The 26,349-nt window shown below is 38.1% G+C and overlaps 3 protein-coding genes across 4 annotated transcripts in view; 1 reads left to right on the top strand and 2 right to left on the bottom strand.

The window, feature by feature from the left end:
• LOC132127808 (transforming growth factor beta activator LRRC32-like) overlaps window positions 1–25,822 on the top strand; it is a 76,676-nt gene extending 50,854 nt beyond the window's left edge. Inside the window, exon 4 of the transcript XR_009427602.1 lies at window positions 25,646–25,822. The gene's annotated coding sequence lies outside the window, so the exon portion shown is untranslated. The remainder of the gene's footprint in view (window positions 1–25,645) is intronic.
• On the bottom strand, window positions 702–12,367 carry akt2l (v-akt murine thymoma viral oncogene homolog 2, like). The gene is made up of 14 exons (XM_059538671.1): window positions 12,163–12,367; window positions 10,516–10,619; window positions 10,302–10,430; window positions 10,121–10,232; window positions 9,423–9,573; window positions 9,214–9,345; window positions 8,451–8,516; window positions 5,505–5,573; window positions 5,309–5,431; window positions 4,548–4,676; window positions 3,989–4,203; window positions 2,468–2,555; window positions 2,291–2,393; window positions 702–1,050 (listed from the first exon to the last, which is right to left on the bottom strand). Exons 2-14 carry the CDS (start codon window positions 10,559–10,561, stop codon window positions 971–973), a joined length of 1,443 nt encoding a protein of 480 aa, XP_059394654.1. The 5' UTR covers window positions 10,562–10,619; window positions 12,163–12,367; the 3' UTR covers window positions 702–970.
• Window positions 13,405–26,349, bottom strand: part of LOC132127811 (vasodilator-stimulated phosphoprotein-like) — a 14,825-nt gene continuing 1,880 nt past the window's right edge. The window contains exons 2-13 of one of the 2 annotated variants that reach the window (XM_059539949.1): window positions 22,396–22,567; window positions 21,310–21,484; window positions 20,928–20,997; window positions 20,389–20,695; window positions 16,459–16,577; window positions 16,109–16,166; window positions 15,957–15,990; window positions 15,818–15,869; window positions 14,902–14,970; window positions 14,761–14,815; window positions 13,897–13,954; window positions 13,405–13,808 (exon numbers count right to left, since the gene is read on the bottom strand). In XM_059539949.1, coding sequence (XP_059395932.1) covers window positions 13,774–13,808; window positions 13,897–13,954; window positions 14,761–14,815; window positions 14,902–14,970; window positions 15,818–15,869; window positions 15,957–15,990; window positions 16,109–16,166; window positions 16,459–16,577; window positions 20,389–20,695; window positions 20,928–20,997; window positions 21,310–21,484; window positions 22,396–22,567 — 1,204 coding nt within the window. In that variant the 3' untranslated portion in view covers window positions 13,405–13,773. The remainder of the gene's footprint in view (window positions 13,809–13,896; window positions 13,955–14,760; window positions 14,816–14,901; window positions 14,971–15,817; window positions 15,870–15,956; window positions 15,991–16,108; window positions 16,167–16,458; window positions 16,578–20,388; window positions 20,696–20,927; window positions 20,998–21,309; window positions 21,485–22,395; window positions 22,568–26,349) is intronic. The other variant, XM_059539950.1, reaches the window with a different exon arrangement.

Raw genomic sequence — 26,349 nt, 5'->3', positions numbered from 1 at the left:
GAGAGCTGATGGAGCCGCAGATGAAGATGATGAAGAGGAGCACCGCCATAGTGACAGCTATCAAACAGCACGATTAACCCTGTAAACCCTCAAATATCATCTAAAGACGTTAGAAATGTGCATATTAAATATGAATCAGTACCTTTAAAGGGTTAACAAGCCTAAATATGAGACATAAGCTAGAAAGTGAAATGCTCCAGTCTTTGTTTTGGCTTCTGTGATTAATAAATGTGATGCTTTTAGTTTCTATTATGATCAAACATTAGAATCAAAAGGATGATGATTAGTGCTGTCTAACATTTAATCGTGATTAATCACATCCAAAAGAAAAGTTTGTTTACATAATATTTATATGTGTGTTGCTTTATAACGTTATGTATATATAAATACATACACATTCATATATTTAATAAATAAAAAAAATTATATATATATATATATATATATATACACACATATATATACATAAAAAATGTACACAGTACACAAACATCATGTAAAGGAAAACTTTTATTTTGGATGTGATTAATAGTTGGACAGCACTATGATGTAGTGTATGATGCACAGGCTGAATGTGTGCAGATCTGATGATTCTTCTTCATGTGTTTTGTATGTTAGCAGGGTTTGTAGAAACATTAAAGTCACACACATCATCTATGAGGAAGCAGATCAGGATGAAAGGACACACTGGTGATCACTGGTCAGTCTAAAGAACAGGATGAAAGTCTTTAATGTTTGTGATTCTAATCATGACACTAGTGTTTTTCTGTGAAACACACGCTGTTCAACATCTAGACGTATGAGTATGAGATCGTAATGACAGCAGTGTGTTTGGCTTTACATTCTGAGCACCACTAATTAATACATTCATCGAGTAAGAGAGATCCATCTGTACCCTGAGACACACCACATGAGTGGCTCAGAGTCCATCATGATGCATTATGGGACGGCCGTCAGCAGGGACGAGCGGTCACTCTCGTATGCTGGCGGAGTAAGAGAACTGAGGGAAGTGAGCGACCGGCCCAGCGTCCTCCACATCCTGACGACTCACTGAAACACAAGCACAGCATTAATCACACTCCTCGCTCACTCACAGCAGAAACAGTTCTGTTCATAACATATATTAACTCTTTCCCTGCCAAACACAGAAGTGTCCGTGTTCTCACTGTTATACACTAGGGGGCGCTGTTACACATCTCCTGAATGAGTCACTGATCAAAAACACAGACCAGGAAGACGCAGAAACGAGCATCTCGTATGAAATCATATGCATATGAAAAATAATGCGATCCTCAACACTAACAGTGTTTAAATGAGAACAGTCTGATGCTGAGTCTGAAAATAATTCAAATGGTAACAAACAGAAGAGGGAGGCGGAGCTTACTATTTTACCAAGAAGTATATGAAATTTAAATGAAGGCATACAAGGACATGTACAAGCAGAATTACGAAGTGCCTAAGGAGACAATTACATAAAAATTTCATTTAGATGATTTCGCGGTTAATCACAAAACTGTTGCGTTACCCCGAGAAATTTGCATTTGATCGTAAAAAAATTTGTGCTTCCCAGCGAATCTGTTCTCTCTTTGTGAAACATTTGCTTTTGTTAGGAACTTATTTTGCATCTGTTCACAAAAAAATTACGTCCGTCAGTAGATCATATTTGTTCCTTCATAAAACAATTGCGTTTGTTTGAAAAACATGTTTCTTCGTTAAAAAAATTGCGTTCGTTTGTAAAACATTTGAGTTTGCAAAACGTGCGTTTGTTCATAAAATATTTGTTCCTTTGTAAAACATCAGCATTTGTTTGGAAAACATTTGGGTTTGTCCTAAAAAAAAATAGCTTGTCTGTAAATCATACGTGTTCTTTTTAAAATTTGTAAAATTGCATTTGCTTGCAAAACATTTCTTTGTTTTTTGTTAAAAAAAAAAAATTGTTAGTTTGTGAAACATTTAAGTTGCATTTGTTCGTAAAATTTTTGTTCCTTTGTAAAACATTTGCATTCATTTGGAAAACATATGCAATCGTTCTTAATCATTTACTTTTGTTCATAAAAACATTTGCTTTTGAAACTTTGCGTTCTCTTACGAAACATTTATAAAATATTTGCATTTCTCTGCAAAACTTTGTATTTGCTTGCAAAACTATTCCGCTGCCTTAAACTTTGTGGTATTTATTATTTCCTTTATGAAACTTTAAGACGTTTGTTAGACCATTTAAGAGTTTTGATGACTTTAAATTTTATAAAAACTGAGGGATATTTTTTTTTTTTCTTCCACATGGACTCACGCTTGTTTGGCGGCGTAACAGTGATGCTCTGCGCAGTGAACTCATCGTCGAAGTAGCGTGTGTCCGTCTCTGACGTCACCTGCGGTTTAAACGGTGGCACCAGCTGCAGAAGTAACACAAACCAGACGTCATAACCTGCATCCGAAGCCTTCAACACACACTCACGCTCAGAAGCACCTTCTTCTGCAGCACGTCCTCCCAGTGAACACCGGAGAAGAACTTGTGCCCCATCACTTCTCTGGCGTCATCAGGTCCGCCTCCGAGCCTGCAGCCAATCAGAAGCATGCACAACGTCACCTGATCACATCATGATGAGCACCAGTCATATACAGCGGAGGCCAAAATTATTAAAACACTAGTATTTCTTTTTTACAAGACGCTTCAAGAAACCTTCTTGCAAAGCTACAGTGCTGTTAAAAGTTTGAGACACAGCATAAATGCTGTAAAATGAGGATGCTTTAATAAACAGATTTTCTTTATCAATTAACTGAATGAAATCAACATTTGGTGTGAGCATCCTTTGTGTTTAAAGCAGCTTTTTCCCTTGGTGCACTTGAGCAGAGTTTCTCAGGAGCTTTGCAGGTACACTAGTGGTGCAGTTTGGGATCAGTAAGACTCTTCTGCTCATCAATGCTGCATTTTTTAGTTCAAAAACACAGAAAAAAAACAGTAATCATGCAAAATGTTATTACAATATAAAATAATGGTTTACATTTCAATATGTTTTAAAATATAATTTATTTCTGTGATGCTCCGCTGTATTTTCAGCATCATTCCTCCAGTCTTCAGTGTCACATGATCTTCAGAAATCAGAATAATATGATGATTTATTATCAGTGCTGAAACTGTTGTGCTTTTTAAGATGTTTTTGGCACCTGTGATACTTTTTTTCAGGATTCTTTAATGAATAAAAAGTTAAAAAGAACAGCATTTATTCAAAATATAAATATTTTCTAACAATATAATTCTTTGCTATCAATTCGCAACACTTTAACATATCCTTGCTGAATCAAAGTTTACATTTCTTAAAAAAAAAAAGAATACATTTACTGACCGTAAAATTTTGAACTGCAGTGAATACTGTTTGAAAATATTTCTATTTTAAATAAATGCTCTTCTTGATCCTGAAAAAAGTATCAGCTTCCAAAAAAATGAAGCAGAAACAGTTTCAGCACTGATAATAAATCAGTATATTATTCTGATTTCTGAAGATCATGTGACTCTGAAGACTGGAGGAATGATGCTGAAAATACAGCGGAGCATCACAGAAATAAATTACACTTTAATAAATAATTAAAATAGACAAACATTTTTTACATCATAATAATATTTCGCAATTTTACAATTTTTTCTGTATTTTTCATCAAATAAATGCAGCCTTGATGAGCAGAAGAAACTCCTGTAAAAATATTAAAACTTTTGAATAGTAGCGCAGCTTTCTCGGAGACACAGTTCTTCTGGATTGAGTCTGTCTCAGTGTGTTCTGTTTCTTCATGTCACTCCAGACAGACTGATGATCAGATCAGATCACATCTCACTGCATTATTACAATTAATGGACAAATTAATGTTTGGAAATGTAAACTGATATTTCCTACTGACACACTCCAGCAAAAGATATAAATGACTGACTTAAAACTATTTCTAGCTGCTGAGAATACTAGTGTTCTGATCATAAATGATGAGATCCGAGTCTGACCTCTGTTTGGGGTCTTTCCTCAGCAGGCCGGTCAGAAGCGCTTTGGCTTCAGGCGAGAGGTTCTTGGGGAAACGGATCTCCTCCATCACGATGAGCTCGAAGAGCCGCTCGTGGTCCTGATTGTAGAAGGGCAGGCGTCCGCACATCATCTCGTACATCACCACCCCCAGACCCCACCAGTCCACAGCGCGGCCGTAATCATTGTCCTCCAGCACCTCAAACACACACCAGACACACTCGTGTCACAGCGCTGCAGATCAGACTCTCCAGATCACATATAGCACTACAATGTTTAGAGTTTAAACAAGTCTGACACGTGCATTAGCAAATGCATGTACAATCAGATTAGATCCTTGAAAGTGTCAAGATTTAGAAAGCATGTGTACATATGATTGCATTCATGAAAATAGTAGAACCAGCATGACAAAGAATCATGACATTTCTAAATAAATAAAATAAACCGTGATATGATATTTTAGCCGCTAGATGAGTGTGAGTAAACGATGACAGGATGTTAATGTTTGGGTGAACTGTGCTGGAGAGCCGCTGTGTTATTTACCTCCGGCGCAAGGTATTCTGGGGTTCCACAGAACGTTCTCATGGTGGCCTCGTCAGTGATTCCCTCCTTACAGAGACCAAAGTCTGTGATCTTCATATGACCGTCTTTATCCAGCATGAGGTTCTCCAGCTGAGGTACGATGAGTCATGTTAAATTTTAAATGCAACATTGACAATATTGTCTGTTTTGATCAATTTCACAAATTATAATAGCTCTGATTAACACACAGCAGACGTTTTTGAACAAACAGAGTGAATCAATGATTCAGTGAAAACAACCAATTGCTTCATTTCTAAATGAATCAGTTGAACAAATGATTCAATGACTCACTCATTAAGACAGTGACTCATTGCACCTACTGTTGTTTTTAGTTTTATACAATTGTTCAATCAATATATTTGTTCTAAAGCTACTTCTTTGTAATGTCTACTTAATGCTTTTCTCATTTAACACACTAACGAATAAATTATATTTTGGGGAGTATTTCCTCAGCCCAAACTGATTAATTAGATTAATTATTCTGCACGTAATATCATTAATTTAATTAACACTTTTTAATCGCTTGACAGCCCTAGTGCAGAATTAAAGGTGACTTGCATTGACACAATGACAACATTTCTTACATGTTGCAATGATATATAAGAAACTATGCAATATGTAGCAACTTAAGGAATTCAAACAATTTACGTACCTAAAAATCTAAATTGTGATGAAAAAATAGTAAATGAAATCAAGCAAGCAGGTGTTGTTGTGCGGCTGACCTTCAGGTCCCTGTAGACGACGTTCTGTGAGTGCAGATAGTCCAGAGCCGAGACGATCTCAGCGCCATAGAAGCGTGCTCTGTCCTCAGAGAAGACACGCTCACGAGACAGATGGAAGAACAGCTGCGGACGAGAGACACGTCAGAACCACACCAAAGAGAAAACAGCAGCGTCTGACTGAAGCACACGCTCATACCTCTCCCCCGTTAGCATACTCCATCACAAAACACAGCCGGTCAGGGGTCTGGAAGGCGTATTTAAGAGTCTGAAACACAACAGAGAGCAGTCAGCCATACAGAGACATTCAGACACACACACACACACTCACACTCTCTCTGGCGCACTCTCACAGACATTCTCGCACGCACGCACACTCTCACAGAAATTCTCACACACACACTCTCGCACGCACGCACACTCTCACAGACATTCTCACACACACACTCTCGCACGCACGCACACTCTCACAGACATTCTCACACACACACTCTCGCACGCACGCACACTCTCACAGACACTCTCTCGCATGCAGGCACACTCTCGCACGCACACTCTCACTTGCACTCTCACTCTCTCGCACGCACACTCTCACTTGCACTCTCCCTCTCTCGCACGCGCACTCTCACTCTCACAGACACTCTCTTGCATGCAGGCACACTCTCGCACGCAGGCACACTCTCTCGCACGCACACTCTCAGAGACACTCTCTTGCATGCAGGCACACTCTCGCACGCAGGCACACTCTCTCGCACGCGCACTCTCACAGACACTCTCGCATGCAGGCACATTCTTGCACGCAGGCACACTCTGTCTCGCACGCACTCTCTCGCACGCGCATCCTCCCAGACACTCTCGCACACAGGCACACTCTCTCGCTTGCACTCTCACAGACACTCTCTCGCATGCAGGCACACTCTTGCACGCAGGCACACTCGCACGCACGCACTCTCTCGCACGCGCATCCTCACAGACACTCTCACACACTCTCGCACGCAGGCACACTCTCTCGCACGCGCATCCTCACAGACACTCTCACACACTCTCGCACGCAGGCACACTCTCTCGCACGCGCACCCTCACAGACACTCACACACACTCTCGCAAGCAGGCACACTCTCTCGCACGCACAGTCACGCACTCGCACGCTCACAGACACTCTCACACACACACACACAATCTCGGACGCACGCACACTCATGCACACTCTCACATACACTCTCGCACGCACACTCACACAGACTCTCGGACGCACGCACACTCATGCACACTCTCACAGACACTCTCACACGCACGCACACTCTCACTTGCACTCTCACTCTCTCGCACGCGCACTCTCACAGACACTCTCACACGCACGCACACTCTCACTTGCACTCTCACTCTCTCGCACGCACACTCTCACAGACACTCTCTTGCATGCAGGCACACTCTCGCACGCAGGCACACTCTCTCGCACGCGCACTCTCAGAGACACTCTCTTGCATGCAGGCACACTCTCGCACGCAGGCACACTCTCTCGCACGCGCACTCTCACAGACACTCTCGCATGCAGGCACATTCTTGCACGCAGGCACACTCTGTCTCGCATGCACGCACTCTCTCGCACGCGCATCCTCCCAGACACTCTCACACACTCTCGTACGCAGGCACACTCTCTCGCTTGCACTCTCACTCTCTCGCACGCAGGCACATTCTCTCGCACGCGAACTCTCACAGACACTCTCTCGCATGCAGGCACACTCTTGCACGCAGGCACACTCTCACTTGCACAGTCACGCACTCGCACGTTCACAGACACTCTCACACACACACACACACACAATCTCGGACGCACGCACACTCATGCACACTCTCACATACACTCTCGCACGCACACTCACAGACACTCTCACACACACACACACTCTCGGACGCACGCACACTCATGCACACTCTCACATACACTCTCACGCACTCTCGCACGCACACTCACAGACACTCTCACACACACACACACACACAATCTCGGACGCACGCACACTCATGCACACTCTCACATACACTCTCGCACGCACACTCACAGACACTCTGACACACACACACACTCTCGGACGCACGCACACTCATGCACACTCTCACAGACACTCTCGCATGCACGCACACTCACGGGCGCACTCTCAAAGACACTCTCTCGCACACACTCTCACGGGCGCACTCAAAGACACTTTCGCAGACACGGACTCTCTCGCACACACACTCTCACGGGTGCACTCTCACAGATACTCTATCGCACAAGGGCTGTGCAAAAAAATCGAAGATGATTTTCATGCGCATCTAGTCAGTAAAGGCACTCCTGTAATTAGTAGTATATTTCCAGCACGTGTGTTCAGGTCAGGATTTCCAGGTTTTCAAAACAAGACCTGCCCAATTACTTCTCAAAACTAAAATATAAAATACACATTTTTTTGCCGGGGTTGCATTGGTAAAATTTGCATTTTAGGGGCTAAGTATCACGTTATTGGGATTGGGGTCGCTTCAACCCGCGGACATGAAAAACAACTGCAGACTTGGCAACACTGGTTGGCATTTACTACACAGAGCCATAGTTTACTGACAATCTACACAAAATAGATTTTAAAATCGCAGGCGATTCTTTGCCGATTTTGAAAGCGATTTTGTGTAGCTTGTCGGTGGACTACGGCTCTGTGTAGTAAATGCCGCTCCACCTGAACCAGTGTTGCCAAGTCTGCGGTTGTTTTTCATGTCCGCGGGTCGAAGAAACCCCAATCCCAATAACGTGATATTTAGCCCCTAAAATGCGAATTTTACCAAGGCAACCCCGCCACAAAACATATATTTTAACCCCGGGATTAAATTTGTATCGGGGAACCCTCTGGAAACGCGATTGGGCTAGTTTTGGACTAGTTTTCAGAAGCAACTGGGCAGGCTTTGTTGTGAAGACCTGGCAACCCTGATCCGAAAGCACGTGCTGGAGATATACTACTAATTACATGAGCGCCTTTACTGATGGGATGTGCATGAAAATAGCATTCGATTTTTTGCACAGCCCTATCTCGCACACACGCACTCTCTCACACCGCACTCTCTCTCGCGCACACACACACACTGTCAAACACATTCTCTCACACACACACACACTAACCGTCAGGAAGGGGTGTCTGGTGTTCTGCAGCACTCGACTCTCTGTGACCGTATGTGCCACTTCATTCTAAACACGCACAGACACGTTTAAAACAGATCAACCCAGCTCTGGAGCTCGTTCTCTGTATGTGGCTAACTCTGCTAGCTGGATTTGATTGTTGATGATTTGGATTGACCTTCGAAGCTCTTCTCTGAGTTGCTTTCGAAGCAACAGCTCCATAAACGTAACCCTGCTCTGGAGCAGCTTATTTCATGTAAACAGTATAAGACTGCATCTTTTTAAGCAGAACTGATACTTAAAATCTGCCCTAGCCAGCACTACTTTATATATATGGAATATGGTCTTGCAGAATATGTGCTTTATAAGCACTAATAAATAGTCAATGGGTTATTAATATGCATCCTAATAAGCAACTAGTTAATAGTGAGACTTGGTCACCTTACTAAAGTGTTACCAAACATTTAATACATCAAGAGACACACAGAGAATGTAGTGAAGAGTGATGGCACAAATTAACTGAACAAAAAATACAACAGTATAATATTAAAAGGAAATAATAAAAATGAAAAAAAGCACATAAGAAAATGAACAAATATTAAACTTAAATGAACATGGAAACTGAACATTTTTTGTCTTACATGAACCTTCCCTGGGACTACAGATGAAAATGGCTACATCTGGCACATCTTACACTGACTTACACTGTTAATGTGTATTTATACATGAACGAATATAAATCACAAAACCAGCTTGAGTCTGTCACCTTAGCGATGATGACTTCCTTCCTCAGGATCTTCATGGCGTAGTACACCCCCGAGGCTTTCTCTCGCACCAGAATCACCTTCCCAAATGTGCCTTTACCCAGCAGCTTCAGGTAATCAAAGTCATTCATCGTCTGCGAGCACAAACCATCATCAGAGCAAACCAGTGACGGATCTCTACACTAGTACAGTAACCTGCAGAGAGACGCACCACTCTGGAGCTGGATTTGGACAGAGACACCTCCATGTCCTCCAGACCGCAGACGTCTCCAGGAGAGCTGTACTTGATGTCCATCGGTTCGTCTGCTTCTCGCGCCTGCAGCCCATTGGCCACGGCCTGGATCGCACACATCCACTCGTCCCTTGATTTACCGTAATTTACCATGATGAAGAACACAACAGCAGAGTATACCGCTCAAATTAGAAGTAGAAAACCAATTTGTAATAATAATCTATAAAGTGTGTGTGACTATGTGATACAGACATGTGTATGTGTGTGTGAGAGTGTATGAGTGTGTGTGTGTGTGTGTGTGTGTGTGTAGCAGACGTGTGTGTGTGTTCTTGTTTTTGTGTCATATCAGGACACAACTCTGTATAATGTCATGAGTATGACACAGGTATCACAAGGAGAGGGTGACTTATGAGAACATAACCCATGTCCCCATTTTTCAAAACGCTTATAAATCATACAGAATGAGTTTTTTTGAGAAAGTAAAAATGCACAAAGTTTCCTGTGAGGGTTAGGGTTAGGTGTAGGGTTGGTGTAGGGCCAGAGAATATACAGTTTGTACAGAATACAAACCATTACACCTATGGGATGAACACACTTTACACAAAAACAAACGTGTGTGTGTTTGTGAGAGTGTGTGTGTGAGTGATTACGTGTGTGTGTGTGTGTGTGTGTTCCACCTCTCCTCGCTGCTCTCCACGTGGAAGGTTCTCTCGATGACACTCGTCCATTGCAGGCAGCGGATCATGAAGGTGTTGGGCCGCGGACGCTCTGTCTTCATCAGCTGACACTCTGGAAACACACGAGTCGTTCACACACACACACACACACCACAGCTGCAGCGTCCCCAGCAGAGCTCACCTTCCACAGAGAAGTGATTGAGCGGAGCCGAGCTCTGATCCGTCAGCTCCGGCTTCTCCTTGTAGCCCATGAAGGATCCGTCACTCTTCAGGATGAAGTAGCGTGGCCTCCAGGTCTTGATGTACTCACCTGTGTGTCACACACACACACACACACACACACATCAGAACGTGACGTCTCACACCGCAGCAGACGGCGCAGGAATCTGCCGTACCTCGTTTATAGAGCCAGCCTTCCTTCACCACGCTGACCTCCGTCATGATGGGCGGGGCTTGAGAGTGATTGACACACGGCGCACTTCAACTCCGTGATGTGTGGCTGGATTTTTATAAAATTTAAAACAAAATATTATAGTTCAAAAACCTAGTTGAATATATCGTTTTAAAATCTTAAAACATTTTTTTATTTATTTAAATAAATTATATTACATTTCTTTTAAAAAGTTAAACTTAGAAAATATTATTCAAAAACTTGTTTTATCTCAGTTTCAGAATACTTGACCTTTCTTCAACATCTTTGCTTTTGTTTAACCAGAATTATTTATTAAAAATAAACTTTTTAACAATTAGAAAATACTACTTAGTTTATATAAGTGTTGGGATATTTAATCTCTCTTTAATATCTTTAATAAGGACTGATCAGATTTATTTTTAAAAAAATTAAAAATATTTTGGAAGTGGTAAAATGTACAAAATAAATTATTTAATATGAGTTTCAACATTTTGCTTTGGTTAGAAAATACATTTGAATAAAAATCTGTAATTAAAAACTTTTAAAAAGTTATTTTTTAGTGCAGTCAAATGATTAATCACATCCAAAAATGTATGTATTGTATTTATGAAATATGTTAGGTTTATGTATTAAATATATTTTTATCTAATATATATATATATATATATATATATATATTTAAAAATATATACTGTATATGCGTGTATTTAGTTATAAATAATAAACAGTACACATACATATATTATGTAAACAAAAACTTGGAATTTTAGATTTGACAGCACTAGTTATTTTTTTAAAAGGTAGTTTAAATCAATGTCAGAATATTTAATTTCTCTTTGCTTTTGATTAATCAGTCTTTAACTTTTTAAATAACTGAACGAACTTCTTAAAAGTCATACCTAACAAAATACAATTATATCAAAATATAATAATTATTAATTAAAATAACTGTTTTTATTTCAAAACAAAAAGCTTGCTTTAGTCTTTCTATGCTTTGTACTGATCATAAAACATAGATAAGACATAAACTTCAAGTTCAATTTCATGAAATATTACAAACAAACTTGGTTTATATTACTGTCAGAATATGGAATCTCTGTTAACATAATATTAGGCTTGATCAAAAAAAAAAAAGGAATTTCAAATCGATTTAAAAATGTAGTTAAATTCATAAAATGTACAGTGTTGGTGTCCTATAATGGTAATAGCATGGTACTGAATGATTAGTATATTGTAATACTCTGATATTGACAGAAGATCACGGTAAATGTCCAAAACTGTAATATTACTGTAGTAACGTTACTGTTAAAAACACGGTATTCCCGCCCGGTTACTGTAAACTGAGTAACTGACACCACATTATGAGTAAAAACAAACGGAATCGCGTCCTGAAGTGTTTGTGATGAAGAAGGGCTAGTTAGTTAGTTAGTCGTGTGAAGCTGCTAGTTGAAGCTAAGCTAACTTACCTTCACAAACTAACACAACATGAACTTTGAGCTTCAGCGAGCAAACCGACTTTAACCGTCACTCACCGAACACTCACACTTACTCGGTTATTATTCAGATATTAACTCAGATATTACAGTGAAACACTGGTTAAACACTTAATTTAGTGATTTATCCAAACTACCTGTTTACTGTCAGTGCTGAGCAGAAGTTTACCACACAAACTCTCGGTTAACCATCGCTTTGCTCGTATTGTGGTCAAACACGAGCACATCGACGGCTGTCGCGATTCATTTATCGCGTTTTGATCCGGATCGAGTGGAAACTCAACGCGTTTTTGCACGACTGTGTCTCGCGTCCAGAGTTCACCAGCAGCAGGAGCACGCTTCGCTTCACGCCGCGTGACGTCACCGCGCAGCGCCCCGCCCCCCGCTGATCTGGGGTCAGCTTGGCGCGCTGCGGAGGGAATTAGAGTGACGCGGAGACACTGATCCGGGATCAGCCTGATCTTCAAACGGCTTTATTTGCACTTCCAAGCGCTGCATAGCGGATCTCTTACAGTAAAACAAGAAGTTACCCAGAACTACTTTATAATAACACACACACACACTCAACTCATTAAAAGTACTTTCACGGTATCATGGTAATACTACAGTGCTTTTGTGTTAATGACATACAGATAACACATTTTAATACATAGTTCGTTTGAAACAGTTGTTCCTCATACACATTCAGAGCTTTAGAACATCTGTGCATCCATGAGACTCACATCTGGATCTTCTTCAATCTTATTATCTCACATGATTCAACATGATTCCCAAAATATGATCATCCTGCTGCAAGGGGCCATGATTTAACATTTAAAAGGCAGCTATAAAAATAAATTATTATATTGCGAAAAACTATTGTAAAAAAATTGAGTAAAATTCACATTTCAGATGATTTTCATTTAAAATTAAATTCTAAAAAATGTATTTTAGTCCTTAATACCTATTTATTTTTAAAACGATTTTTAAGTTTTTTTTAATAATACATTATTCTTTGCTTACTAGAAACCTGCACCATTACATTTGTTTAAATCAGTTTTAAATTCAGTTTATTTCACTTTTTATTATTTTAAAATACATTTATTATAATTAACTTTTTTTTAATTCATATTTATTTGTTAACCAATAAATTGTTATAAATTTTTTAAATCATATTCAAATTATTTATTTTTTAATTAATTTAGTTTAAATTGTTTTTTTTATTTTAAATCCATTTATTTTTAATCAAATTGTTTTTGTTATATACAAATGTTTTTAAACAAAAATAAAGAAATAAAAAAATATATATTTTTACCTTAATCAAATTATTTATTTTTATATATTTCAAATTCATTCAGATTATTTATGCTTATTTAATTTAACCTATTTTTTTTTTCAGATTTTCAAGACCTGGTTTGAAAACCCCTGCCGGTCAAACACGGTTTACATAACAGTGCATGATAATTAACCTGCAATTACACAGAATCCCACGCTTTCTGATCATTACAGACGTAAACAACTAGTCACACGTCTCTAGATACATGTAAACAGATGAGATTAAAACACAAATGCAAGAGACAGCAGCGGATCAGAAACACATTAAAAGACATCATTAATATTCACAAAAAAAGAGAAGTGAAAGGCAGCGGGTGTAAAACGACAAAGGTGTCGGTGCAGGAGTGAGTTTCTTGCATCTTGAAGCATGAGAAGGAAGCGTCTTGTGTTCGTGGTTCTGCGCAGAGGTTTGTGCAGATCTTCCTGATGCGCAGCTACACATTGATCTTCTGCATCTCTTCCAGCAGAGCTGTGGAGGAAACACAAGAATCGCAGCGTGTCAGAGCGTGATCACATCACTGTATTTCTGTGACGAGGAGCAGAGGAACCCGACTGACCGCTGATGATCTCGTCCTTCACCTTCTGCAGCTCCTTGCGCATCTCCTCCAGGATGTCCTGCGGTCAGAGAGGGTTATTTTTAAAAGTAATGCATTACAATGATGCAGTACTCTCTAAAAACAACTAACTAATTATGTTGCTTTGTTACATAATGGTAAATAACATTTGAGTTACTCTTTAAATCTGAAATATAAACCCCTTTCACACTAAAAGTGAAGTGAATGTGGCTCAGGCTGAAGGAAATGTAAATTCAGGTCTGTACAGTAGAGGGCGCCACTCAAACTAATCACATGAAGAATATAATGCGTGAGAAGAAAGATCAGCAATAACACACATCAAACACCAATTTTGATTATTAGTATGATTGAACTGGATCATAGAAGGTCAGAATGATTCATAACATGGAATTAAATACATAAGTGATATTTGTCTTATTTAACATATTTAATTATTGTAGGTTTATATAATATTCTGAGTTTGTATTTGACAGTTTTTATTGATTTCGAGGAACACTGAATGTGTTTTTGAGTAAACACATGTTGATATTGAGTCTAGAACTACAGTGAGATCATGTTCACACTCAACACTGAGCTGACTCCTGATCTCTGTCTCCATGGCAACACCAGAGCTGTCACTCAACACATGGACACAAAGTAACTGCTGTTACTGATCTGAAAAAGTAACTCTGATATTTCCTTCTAAATTAAAAAAGTAATGTGTTACTTTACTAATTACTAATTACTAACTTTACAAATCTTGTGTTATTTGTAATGCATTACCCACAACACTGTGTGTTTTACAGGAAGTGTGTGTGTGTTTAGAGCAGGAGTGTGTGTGTGTGTGTGTGTGACGGTGTTGCTGACCTGTTTGAATTTCTCCATGTCTGTGGCGTCTCCTATGCTGCTGCCGGGTCTTGTCCTGCAGGAAGAAGCCAAACACACGGATCTTCAGCTCGATCTTCAGACGCTCAACAGCAGAAGTCAGTGAAGCGAAGCGAGACGTACCTGTTCAATGGAGCCGCAGTCGCGGGAGACACCGGGCTCTTGTCCTGACTCTTAGAAGCTGAATTCACCCTGTTCAAAACCAGCTATCGTTAACCAAAACTAGAACTATTAAACTATAGAAATCATTTACCAGAACATGTTTGCGAACTGCTGAAATATTAGAGGGAAAAATAAAAAATTTACAAAAATTTTAAAATATTGCCAACCTCCTGAAATAAGTTTATGTACTAAAATTTGAATAAAATTAAATAAAGCTAAAATTGAAATACAAATAAAATTAACTAAAAGCTTAAATACAATATTACAAATACTAGATTAAAAAATAATAAACTAAAATATATATTTTAAAATCTTTGACTTGCAAACTAAATTAAATAAATGTAAATACTAAAATCATTAGATTAAATAAAATTAACATGTGAATTGCAATAAAATAAAAAAATTTAAAAATGTAAGTATTTTAACTGAAATAAGTTTACAAACTAAAAATACTAAATTGAATAAAACTAAAATTAACACTGAAATGAAACCAACTGAGTTAAGAAATATTTTTATAAAACATAAACAAATTCTATTTTTTTAAAAACAAATACAAATTCTGTAACCAGTGTTATTGTAAACTAAAACTATTAAAAACATTGTTAAATGAAAGAAAGCTGAAATAAAACAAATATTTGATTAACAATTAAATAAAAAAAAGGTTTAAGTACTACAATTGATGGCTGAAATCAAATTAAAACTGAAAGAAAAAATAAAGTCAACCTATTTAGAATTTAAAAAAATTAAACAAATGACAAAAGCACCTAACCAGATAACTAAAATGAAAATGAAAACTGAAAATATAAAGGTAAGACTCAAACACCCCCGTCTGAATCACACAGGAGGTTTATTGAAGCATCAGAGATCCTGTTTTTACCGTGACACAGACGACGGTTTCTCCCAGGGCTTCTTCACCACATCTGGTTTGTCTGAAAAGAGAAACATGAAGAGTTTGAGGTCACAATCTTCACTGTAAACAGGAAGTGCAGTGAGATGATGAAGTGATTTAATCTCACCTGCAGCTCTGGAGTCATTGTTCACAGAATCAGCCTGAGAACAGAGAGAAAGAGAGAGATCAGATGAACTATCACTCACACACACACAAACAAACACAACTCTCTCTCACACACTCCGCAACTCTCTCTCTCTCTCTCTCACACACACTCACACGACTCACGCTGCTTGTTTCTTCCTTCTTGACCACTGGAGCGTCAGAAGCTTTTTTCCTGTTACACACACAGATGAAGATGAAGAGCTGCTGTATTCACACGCACACACACACACACACACACACACACACACACTGTAGCAATATATATTGTTGCTGAGGCAGCATCAGTTTCAGATTGACTCTACACGGCACATGAGCAACTGGATGAGATTTTTAGATGGCTACTTCCTGTCTAAGCGAATAGTTTCGGGCTAAATTTATCTATATGTGTATATAAATGTATGTATATATGTATATATTTCTACTGCAGAGCAAACACCATATGATTGAAGTGGCTTTAAACTGACCGTCGAGCGAGAATTGCACTCATTTCTCCCATCAGTCCACCTCCTCCTCCTCCTCCTCCACCTCCTCCTCCTCCTGAGCTGGCAGGAGCTGCAGGAGCTGCTGCTCCACTGTCACTGTCCTGCACACACACACACACACAGTCAGGAAAAGTCATACAAATTCATTGGTTAGAATAAATATTAGACACCATATTTTACACAAAATATTTTACTAAAATGTTATAAAAAATACTATATATATATATATATATATATATATTAGAGATGCACCATTACTTCACTACATAATTTCTCATCTGATTATCCAGAATGATATTTGACAATACAGGATTTTCAAAAATAATATCTACTGATACTGTTACCGATAGCCGATTATCCAGAATTAGATCTGGCAATACTGTCAGCTGAATATTCAAACTAATATCTACCGATAACTTTACCGATAGCCGATTATCCAGAATTAGATCTGGCAATACTGTCAGCTGAATATTCAAACTAATATCTACCGATAACTTTACCGATAGCCGATTATCCAGAATGATATCTGGCAATACTGTCAGCTGAATATACAAAATAATATCTACCGATAACGTTACCGATAGCCGATTATCCAGAATGATATCTGGCAATACTGTCAGCTGAATATACAAAATAATATCTACCCATACCGTTACCGATAGCCGATTATCCAGAATGATATCTGGCAATACTGTCAGCTGAATATACAAAATAATATCTACCGATACCGTTACCGATAGCCGATTATCCAGAATGATATCTGGCAATACTGTCAGCTGAATATTCAAACTAATATCTACCGATAACGTTACCGATAGCCGATTATCCAGAATGATATCTGGCAATACTGTCAGCTGAATATACAAAATAATATCTACCGATAACGTTACCGATAGCCGCTTATCCAGAATTATATCTGGCAATACTGTCAGCTGAATATTCAAAATAATATCTACCGATACCGTTACCTACAGCCGATTATCCAGAATTATATCTGCCAATACTGACAACTGAATATTCTAAATAATATCTACCGATAACGTTACCGATAGCCGCTTATCCAGAATTATATCTGCCAATACTGTCAGCTGAATATTCAAACTAATATCTACCGATAACGTTACCGATAGCCGATTATCCAGAATGATATCTGCCAATACTGACAACTGAATATTTAAAATAATATCTACCAATACTGTTTCCCATAGCCGATTATCCAGAATTATATCCGCCAATACTGACAACTGAATATTCAAAATAATATCTACCGATACTGTTACCCATAGCCGATTATCCAGAATGATATCTGATGATACTGACAACTGAATATTCAAAATATCTACCGATACTGTTACCCATAGCCGATTATCCAGAATGATATCTGATGATACTGACAACTGAATATTCAGCAGCGCTGACACACACCTGATAAACGCGCGAGAGACAGAAATGATGGAGACTTGAAGAGAAAGTGCAGAAAAACAGCGTCTATTTCGTTCATAACTTGAACAAACTACAACAGGTAAAGCTGTCATCTGTGTGGATATTGGCAATATCGTTAACAGTTCTCGTTTATAATCATAAGGCTTCTTCTTAACAAGATCTTAGTCCATGCTGTGTTCTGTTAATGCATGAACTTCATTATTTGAAGTGCACTTGCCGTCCATTAATCGCAAAAAAGCTTTGTGCCTTGTTACTTTTTAATTTAATAATAAATCAATATAAAAAATAAAATGAAATAAATCAGCTTTAAAATTATTCCAAATTCATAAAAAAAATCAAACAATAAATACGGTTTTGTTGCTGTTTAAGGGGCCGTTCACATATCGCGCCTAAAAACGCGTGGAAAACGCTAGGCGCGCCGCTTTCAGATTTTTTTCCAAAAGCCTTCGGGCTCTTGTGCTCCTGAGGCGTCTGCCGTTGCTAAGCAACCATGACCTGCTCTCTCCATGAAGACGCGTAAATTTCAGCAAAGGATAAATGGATTTGCAGCACAAAAAATCGCTTGCAGTAGCTCTGTTACTAAATTTATTTAAAAATGTCTATCCATATACAGCTATGATCAGCTGTTCCTTTCATCTTGGCTGAGCTTTCAACTCTGGTACTGGAAAGGATGAAGCTGATTGGTTGGTTCTTGTCACATGACCTGCGGTGCGCTTGCGGGATTCTGAAAAGTTGAGATGTTTTTAACTCGATGCGGTTCGGGGGCGCCTGTAAAAAAACGAGCGCGTCGCTTCCATTATGAGCGCGCACGCATACCGCGCCGCGCGCCTACATCTGAAATAACGAACTTGAGCACGCAAAAGACGCGACATGTGAACGGCCCCTAATGCGGCAGGCGCGATCGCGAGTAGTGCCTCAGTTCAAGCAGCACGTGAACCTATCATACCTTGCTCTTTACTACTAGAGTACATAATGAACATGAATTAACATCAAAAGGTAGGCTATTTTATAAGAGATTCTACAGTACAACACTTTCAAACTGCGGAAAACGTGTAAAGCTTGTAAACATTGCAACGTAATATTAACCTCAGTAACCTTTTGGTGTCCATAAGCTCATCAGTCAGCTAGAAAAATAACTATAAAGAGGAGCATTTTGCTATATTTAATTTTATATTGAATTTTAATATTTTTACTTAACCTGTTGTCTACATGATTCAACTCCTCCTATAAAATTAAATTTTACTAATTAAGAAAAACAGACTGAAAGTGTGAAAGACATGCACTCTTAAAAATAAAGGAGCTTAAAAGGTTCTTCACAGAAAAATTTTGGTTCCACAAAGAACCATTCAGTCAAAGGCTCTTTGAAGAACAATCTCTTTCTGACCTTTTCATAATCTGTTATTGTCTTCAAATGTTAAAGGTTCTTTATGAAACTATTTAGACAGGGAAAAAAGGTTCTTCTATGGTAACATGAAGCACCTTTATTTTTAAGAGAGTATGAGAACATTTACAGGATGCATTGAGGAGGACCCCAAACTATACTCAGGGGCCAAGTGATGCTTTTGGTCCATGATATTGGTACAGATTTTGTGTAATAAACAACGCATGACTATGTTTCAAGTTGGAAAAGACATTTAGCTCCCACTTTAAGTGAACCTTCATTCCCAGGTCATCTACAAGATGGATTAAAATGCTGATAAAGTCAAGAAAAGATGAGACATAAACACGTATGATTAAAAAGTTAAAATATAAAATAAATAATTTAAATAAAATGCATAAAACATGTTTATTCTGTGGCACCTAAAAAAATCATTTGGCACCTAAGTTTTTTTCTTATAGGAGCCAATGGCTCCTTACTCGATTTTTTTGTTTGGAGCCCTGTATTTGTAGCAATAGCCAACAATACATTGTATGGGTCAAAATTATACATTTTTCTTTTATGCAAAAAATCTTTAGGATATTAAGTAAAGATCATGTTACATGAAATTTTTTTAAATATATCAAAACTTAATTTTTGATGAGTAATATGCATTGCTAAAAACTTCATTTGGACAACAAAGATTATTTTTTCAATATTTAGATTTTTTTTGCACCCTCAGATTCAGCTTTGATGGTATATAAATGATGATATATAAATTTCAATTTCAAAAATATGACTGGTTTTGTTGACCAGGGTCACATATATCCAGGTTTTCAAAGACCGTATCAATCCTGCTTCTTCAAAGACAAAAACAGCTGTTTAGATTTGGAGTTGTTTTAGCTTATTTTAATGTTTGTTTTGCCTCATTTCAATTCATCCTAAGGCCCCAGGTTGAACAGCTAGCTGGTCACGTGATCAGATCTGTAGCGGTGACTCATCATGGACAACAGTGAAGGACCGCCTACTCACCTGTCAATCAAGCACTACAAACATAGGAAAGCTCAGACAGACATGCATCTCATTAATCATCAGATGATCATGTGACTGACCCTGGCCACTTTGCGTAGTTTTGCTCCAGCGAGCGCCCCGGCCAGACCTCCATCACCTCCTCCTAACCCTCCTCCTCCTCCTCCTCCTCCTCCTCCTCCTGAGGGTGGGGGTGGGGGGGCCGGCGGGCCTCCTCCTGAAGGAGGAGGTGGTGGGGGGGGAGGCGGGGGTCCTGGAGCGGGTGGAGGTCCAGGGGGAGGAGGAGGTGCAGAGGCGGGGCCAGGAGCGGGAGGAGGACCAGGAGGCGGGGCCGGAGCAGCAGACGCCTGTCTCTCTCTCTCCAGTCTCTCTCTCTCCTGCTGCTCCTGTCTGAGACACACATTCCACAGAGACACATGCTCAAGAAACATTTCTGATTATTATCAATGTTGAAAACAGTCGTGCTGCACAATATTTTTGTGGAAACTGTGATACATGTTATATTTCATGATTCACAGATGAACACAAAGTTCAAATGAAGGCAAACTGATTTGTGCAGAATGAATGAAGTAAATCAGGGCAGATTTTAATGTCACGATGAAAATGAAGATGATGGTATTACCTCCTCTTCTGCTCTATCTCCTCAGCGCTCGGGCCGTTCTGAGGCGGTCGAGGAGGAAGAGGACATGCACCTGTGAACACAAACCAAAAACTCTAAACATATAGCTGTTTTTACATGTTTTACAGTGTGTTTTCATGCACTGGTCTCCTGGTTGCTTCCACTAGAGGAAAACAAACATTCTAATAAATACACATTTACTATTCTATTTTACTGAATTTTATCTATTTGCGTATGTAAATTTCCATTCTTTAAAGATTCTTTAGCTTCCATAGTTTTATTCCTCTCTGTATTCTGAAGGTTTGTTGATATGTCACTTACACTGATCTACTGTATAGCACATATTACTCCTGAAAACACATTTTTCCTCCTAAAGAGCTCTCACCGGCGTCTCCGCTGAGCATGTCCAGAGCGTGCATCATGCCGCTGGCGAACTGAGCCGCATCCTCTTTACTGCCGAAGTTCAGACCCCAGACCTGCCGTGCGTCCCGCCACTGGTGGAACGTAGGAGTGGCCTGGTTATACTTGATCCCTCGGATCAGAGGACAGTTAATGACCACCTGAGGAGACACACGGATGACAGACGGGATCAGATCTTCATCACACACACACTCACACACATACGGGAACCAGCGGCTCTGGCCATAAAACTATCAGTGTGTGATCTCAAAGGGCTAGATGAATTGAAGAATAAATAGATAAAAATGATATAACCTCAGAGAGACAAACAAATGAATGGATAAATAAAAATATTATAGTAAATCAATCAATCAATCAATAATGGATATTCTCAGAAAGACAAATAAAGAAAATCGATAAATACATATTATATTATGTTTCTCTTGGAGAGACAAATAAATACATATCCTCAGATGAATAAAGAGACAAATAAATAAATAATGTTAATTCGCAGAGGGACAGAAAAGAATAAACGAATGAATGTAATAAAAAATAAAAATAAATAAACATTAGGACAAGTAAATAAAACATACATATTGTTTTCTGAAATACATTTTTGTACATCTTAAATATGTTTAAGTTTTTTTTATTTATAATTATGAGTGGATGTAGACTCCACTCATAATTATGTTTTCCTCTCTGACACTGAGGTCTGAATCTATTGATTGTCCTGTGTTTGTGGTGTTGTGCAGAAGACAGTGAAGCGCCACACTGACATGATTTACAGGAAACGAAAGACAATTCAAAAGCTGTGAGACTGAAACGTCTCTGAGATAAACCACCGAGATCTGTGGCATATAACACGCCACTTTCCCATGATGCCCAGCACGTACATTCACAGCAATGACAACATCCTTTACACACACACACACACACACAGACACACAGACACACGCTTCCTCCTCCATCATGCTGTGGCTTCACACACACACATACACACTAAACTTCTGATAATTATCTAATCTCGTCTCACACATTAAACACAGGTTTTAATGGTATAAGTCAGAGTTACCTGCTGATCGGCCTGTTGTTTGCGTCCCACCACCCTGAAGCTGTTGTTACTGGGGTTCTGGAAGATGTGAACCCTGCTGATGGACTGAGCACCAGAACCAGCCGGTAACCAGCGCTTACTGCCGTCATCATACAACATGACGGTGGCCCGCGCCTGACAGATGCTTTGTTCACTGCAAACACAACATGAAGATCAGACACTGAACAGAGACTTCAGTCTGCAAACCTGCAGCTGTGCTTCACTCTGTACATAACAACATGACAGAATCAACCAGATCACATTAGTTACAGAAGGCAAACAGTGATTCTCTTCCTCAGTATTTAAGAATATTTACGATTTCATAAATTAAGATGCATTTACTGGAGATTTACTGGAAATACCAGTAAGAGGGAACAAAAGCAAAGCAAGATAATACTTAAAAACACTTAACTTTTAAAAACCATCAGATAACTCTTAAAACTGTCTGATAACACTTAAAACACTTAAGAACGGTCTGATAGAGCTTAAAAACACTTAAAAACAGCCTTTAAAATAATGCTTAAAAATAACAATTAAAACACGGTCTGATAACATTTTAAAAATATAAAAAACTGTCTGATAACGCTTAAAACATTTAAAACATAAAATGTCTGGTAGCACTTAAAAACACCTAAAAAACTTCTGATAATGCTTAAAAACAGTAAACAATTCTCTGATAACATTTAAAACACTTAAAACTGTCTGATAACACTTAATATATCTTATAACACTTATTAACACAAACAAATTAAAAACTTAACACTTAAACTGTCTGATAATGCTTAAAAACACTTAAAACGGTCTGATGGCACTTAAAAAAACTTAAATACCTAAAACTCTGAAAACACTTGAAAACATTTTTTACAAACCACTTAAAATAACACTTAAAACTGTCTGATAACACTTATAAATGTCTGATTACACTTAAAAACATTTAAAAATGGGCTGATACTACTTAAAACCCCTAAAACACTTAAAAAACCTAAATTGTCTGATAACACTTAAAACAGTTTGATAAGGCTAAAAACACTTAAAAACATTCAAAACTGTCTGATAATCTTTAAAAAAACACTTAAAATTGTATGATAATACTTACAAATACACTTGTAAAAAGCTATCTGATAACACTTATTAAAACACTCATAACATTGTCTGATAACATTTAAGATAACATTTAAAACTTAAAATGGTCTTATAACACTTAAAAATTGTCTGATAACAATTAAAAACACTCACTTAGAAACACTTAAAACAATCTTATTATGCTTAAAAAAACAAACTTATAGCATTTAAAAAGCACTTAAAAGTAACACTTAAAATTGGCTGATAACACTTAAAAATGCTTAAAACTGTCTGATAATGTTAAAAAACACTTCAAACTTAAAAATACACTTAAAACATGTAAAAACTATCCGATAACGCTGACTAAAAAGACTTCAAGCTGTCTGATAACATTTAAAACACTTAAAACTGGTCTTATAATACCTAAAACACTTAAAAACTTTTTTTTTAAGTCCGATAACAGATAATTCTGCTGATTTGTAATAGTTGTAATCTGGCTCAGATTCAGACAGGAATCATGCTGATTAAGGGGCTTCTTCACCACACAAATGCAATGTGTCATGTTTTGTAAAAAAAAAAAAAAAAAGAAAGAAAAAAAGTGTGACGTGAAAGAGCAAAACAGCTGCTATTTTTGGAATCAGAAACAAGTGAAGTAAACACTACATAAAATTAAATGTAATTTCAACATTAAATAATTCAGGCAAGAATTTAAAGAAATAACCTAAATTCTATGTTAGTACTTAATTTAAGCTTGTAGAAATTAAAGTTTGTATCAAGTCATTGAAATTGTTGCAAACAAGGAAATATCAAAGTTATGATCCTGTTTTTCCCATCATGCACTGGGACATTTATAATTAAAAAGGTTACATTTTTCACTGTTTGATGATTGCTTTTGTTATTACTGTTTTCTTACATCTTTCTTCTCAAAACGCCCCTCAAACACTCTCCACTGATTGCTCCGTCACTGTGTATGCTGTACCAAGCGTTGAGGTCTCTGTTCATCTGGGTTTTAATTATATTGAGAGGACATATATTATCTTAAGGATAACAAGCTGTCTACCTGCTTGCTTACATGTTTGTAAGTGAACCACATGCTTTAATAACATGTTTTTCCCCCAGTGCTACATTGTTACAGAATCTTTTTAAATATACCATTTCCCTGTTAACTAAGCAAAAATAAATAAATAAAATAATGAATGAATGCATTGAAGAATGCTTTGGAAAACAACAAAAGTACTGATGAAAGGCACAAAAAATGTCATTTTACAAGTCAAATGAGATAGAAAAAAAAAAACATTTGCTTTTATGAGAACAACTGTACAGTTTAATCTTTCAGCATCTGAGGTGTGAAGCTGATTGTCATGAAATAGCAGCTTGTTCACACATATAGAAACTGATCACACACGCTTTGAGCACACGCATGCGCTGCAACACACTGATATTGTGCAGAAGAGAGTGTGTGTGTGTGTGTGTGTGTGTGAGAGAGAGAGAGAGAGAGGATGTGGGAAACATTGTCTGTCCTCCTGTGCAACACTCTCAGTTAAACAACGTGACACAATACTTGACTTCCGCTCAAGTACAACAGCTTCATCTCTGATCATTTACAAACAAATCAAACACCACAATCACTCCAGCATCTGACCGAGAGTCATTCCAGATACACTAAAGATTCAAACACACTGAGACTCGTTTGTGAAGAGAAAAGAGCCTTGATGTTTTGTTTTTGGGGTCACTGTACATTATGGAGTTCTGAACACAGGCTTTAAATGTGTTGAGAAGTGGAAGTGAGAGCAATAAGAGACAGCAAGAGGAAGCAGAAGAGCAGAAGTGCAGCTGAATGGAGGACTGAGTCATGCTTTGACCTGATGCACTGATCAGAGGTGAGAAGACAGAAAGACAATCAGTCACACTGAACCAGGAGCATCACCATCGCACATCACTAACCAGATCACAAGCAGATGACAGGAAACGCTTCTCTCAAAGTGATGAACAAACAGGTTATCTGTTCTTTAATAAGGTTCTCAAAACATTGGCATTATGAGTGTCACTGTGTACATTTATTATGTATATATAAAGACACACACATATATATATTTCCCTGCAGCACAGAAGCAGTCATCAGTGTCACAGTCGTATATTTGTAGAAATACACAACAATACACCGTATGAGTCACAATTATACATTTCTCTTTTATGCCAAAAATCATTAGGATATTAAGTAAAGATCATGTTCATGAAGATATTTAGTAAATCTCCTACCATAAATATATCAAAACGTAATGTTTGATTAGTAATATGCATTGCTAAGAACTTCATCTGAACAACTTTAAAGATGATTTTCTCAATATTTAGATTTTTTGGCTCCCTCAGATTCCAGATTTTACAAATAGTTATATCTCAGACAGATATGATGACAAAAATGATGCATAAATCTCCAATTTTAGTGATTAGTTATAGTTGACCGTTCCCACAACTTTGATAAAAGCGAGTGTTTCCTCAACGTTCACAAACAGACGTTTTAAAAGCATCCAGTCTTCTTGTCATGATGTTTTAAAAGGTTACAAAAAAACACTTCTTAAAACGTTGAAATAACATCAAAAGGAGATTGTGAGAATGCTGATCGCAGGATGTTTTCTCTCATCATTATGAGAACTTCTAAAACACTGTAGTTAAAGTAATGAGCAGGTTCTCTGTTAGCTCTAGACTTCCTGATCACACGTTCCTTCATTGGGTTTCTCTTGGATTCATGAATCCTAAACTCTGCCTCGGATTATTTATTAGAGTTTATGCAAACGAAATGAAGGCTGCTTTCACGAGATCAGAGATCAGCAGTGTATTTCTGTCTGAGATAGTGAAAAGGTGAAAGGGAAGCGT

This window comes from Carassius carassius, chromosome 45 (genome assembly GCF_963082965.1).
Source record: "Carassius carassius chromosome 45, fCarCar2.1, whole genome shotgun sequence".
NCBI classification, from domain to species: domain Eukaryota; kingdom Metazoa; phylum Chordata; class Actinopteri; order Cypriniformes; family Cyprinidae; genus Carassius; species Carassius carassius.
Note: the sequence above shows the minus strand (reverse complement) of the source record. Positions and strands in the feature narration are given on the sequence as shown.

Bases quoted from the DNA above. Each gene is read 5' to 3' on its own strand.
- akt2l (XM_059538671.1), bottom strand. From the start codon at position 10,561: ATGACGGAGGTCAGCGTGGTGAAGGAAGGCTGGCTCTATAAACGAG. The intron at 10,233-10,301 runs GTGAGCTCTGCT...GTGTGTTTCCAG, and splicing joins CAATCACTTCTCTGTGGAAG to AGTGTCAGCTGATGAAGACA. The intron at 5,432-5,504 runs GTATGAGCGTGT...TCTCGTCCGCAG, and splicing joins AGTATGCTAACGGGGGAGAG to CTGTTCTTCCATCTGTCTCG.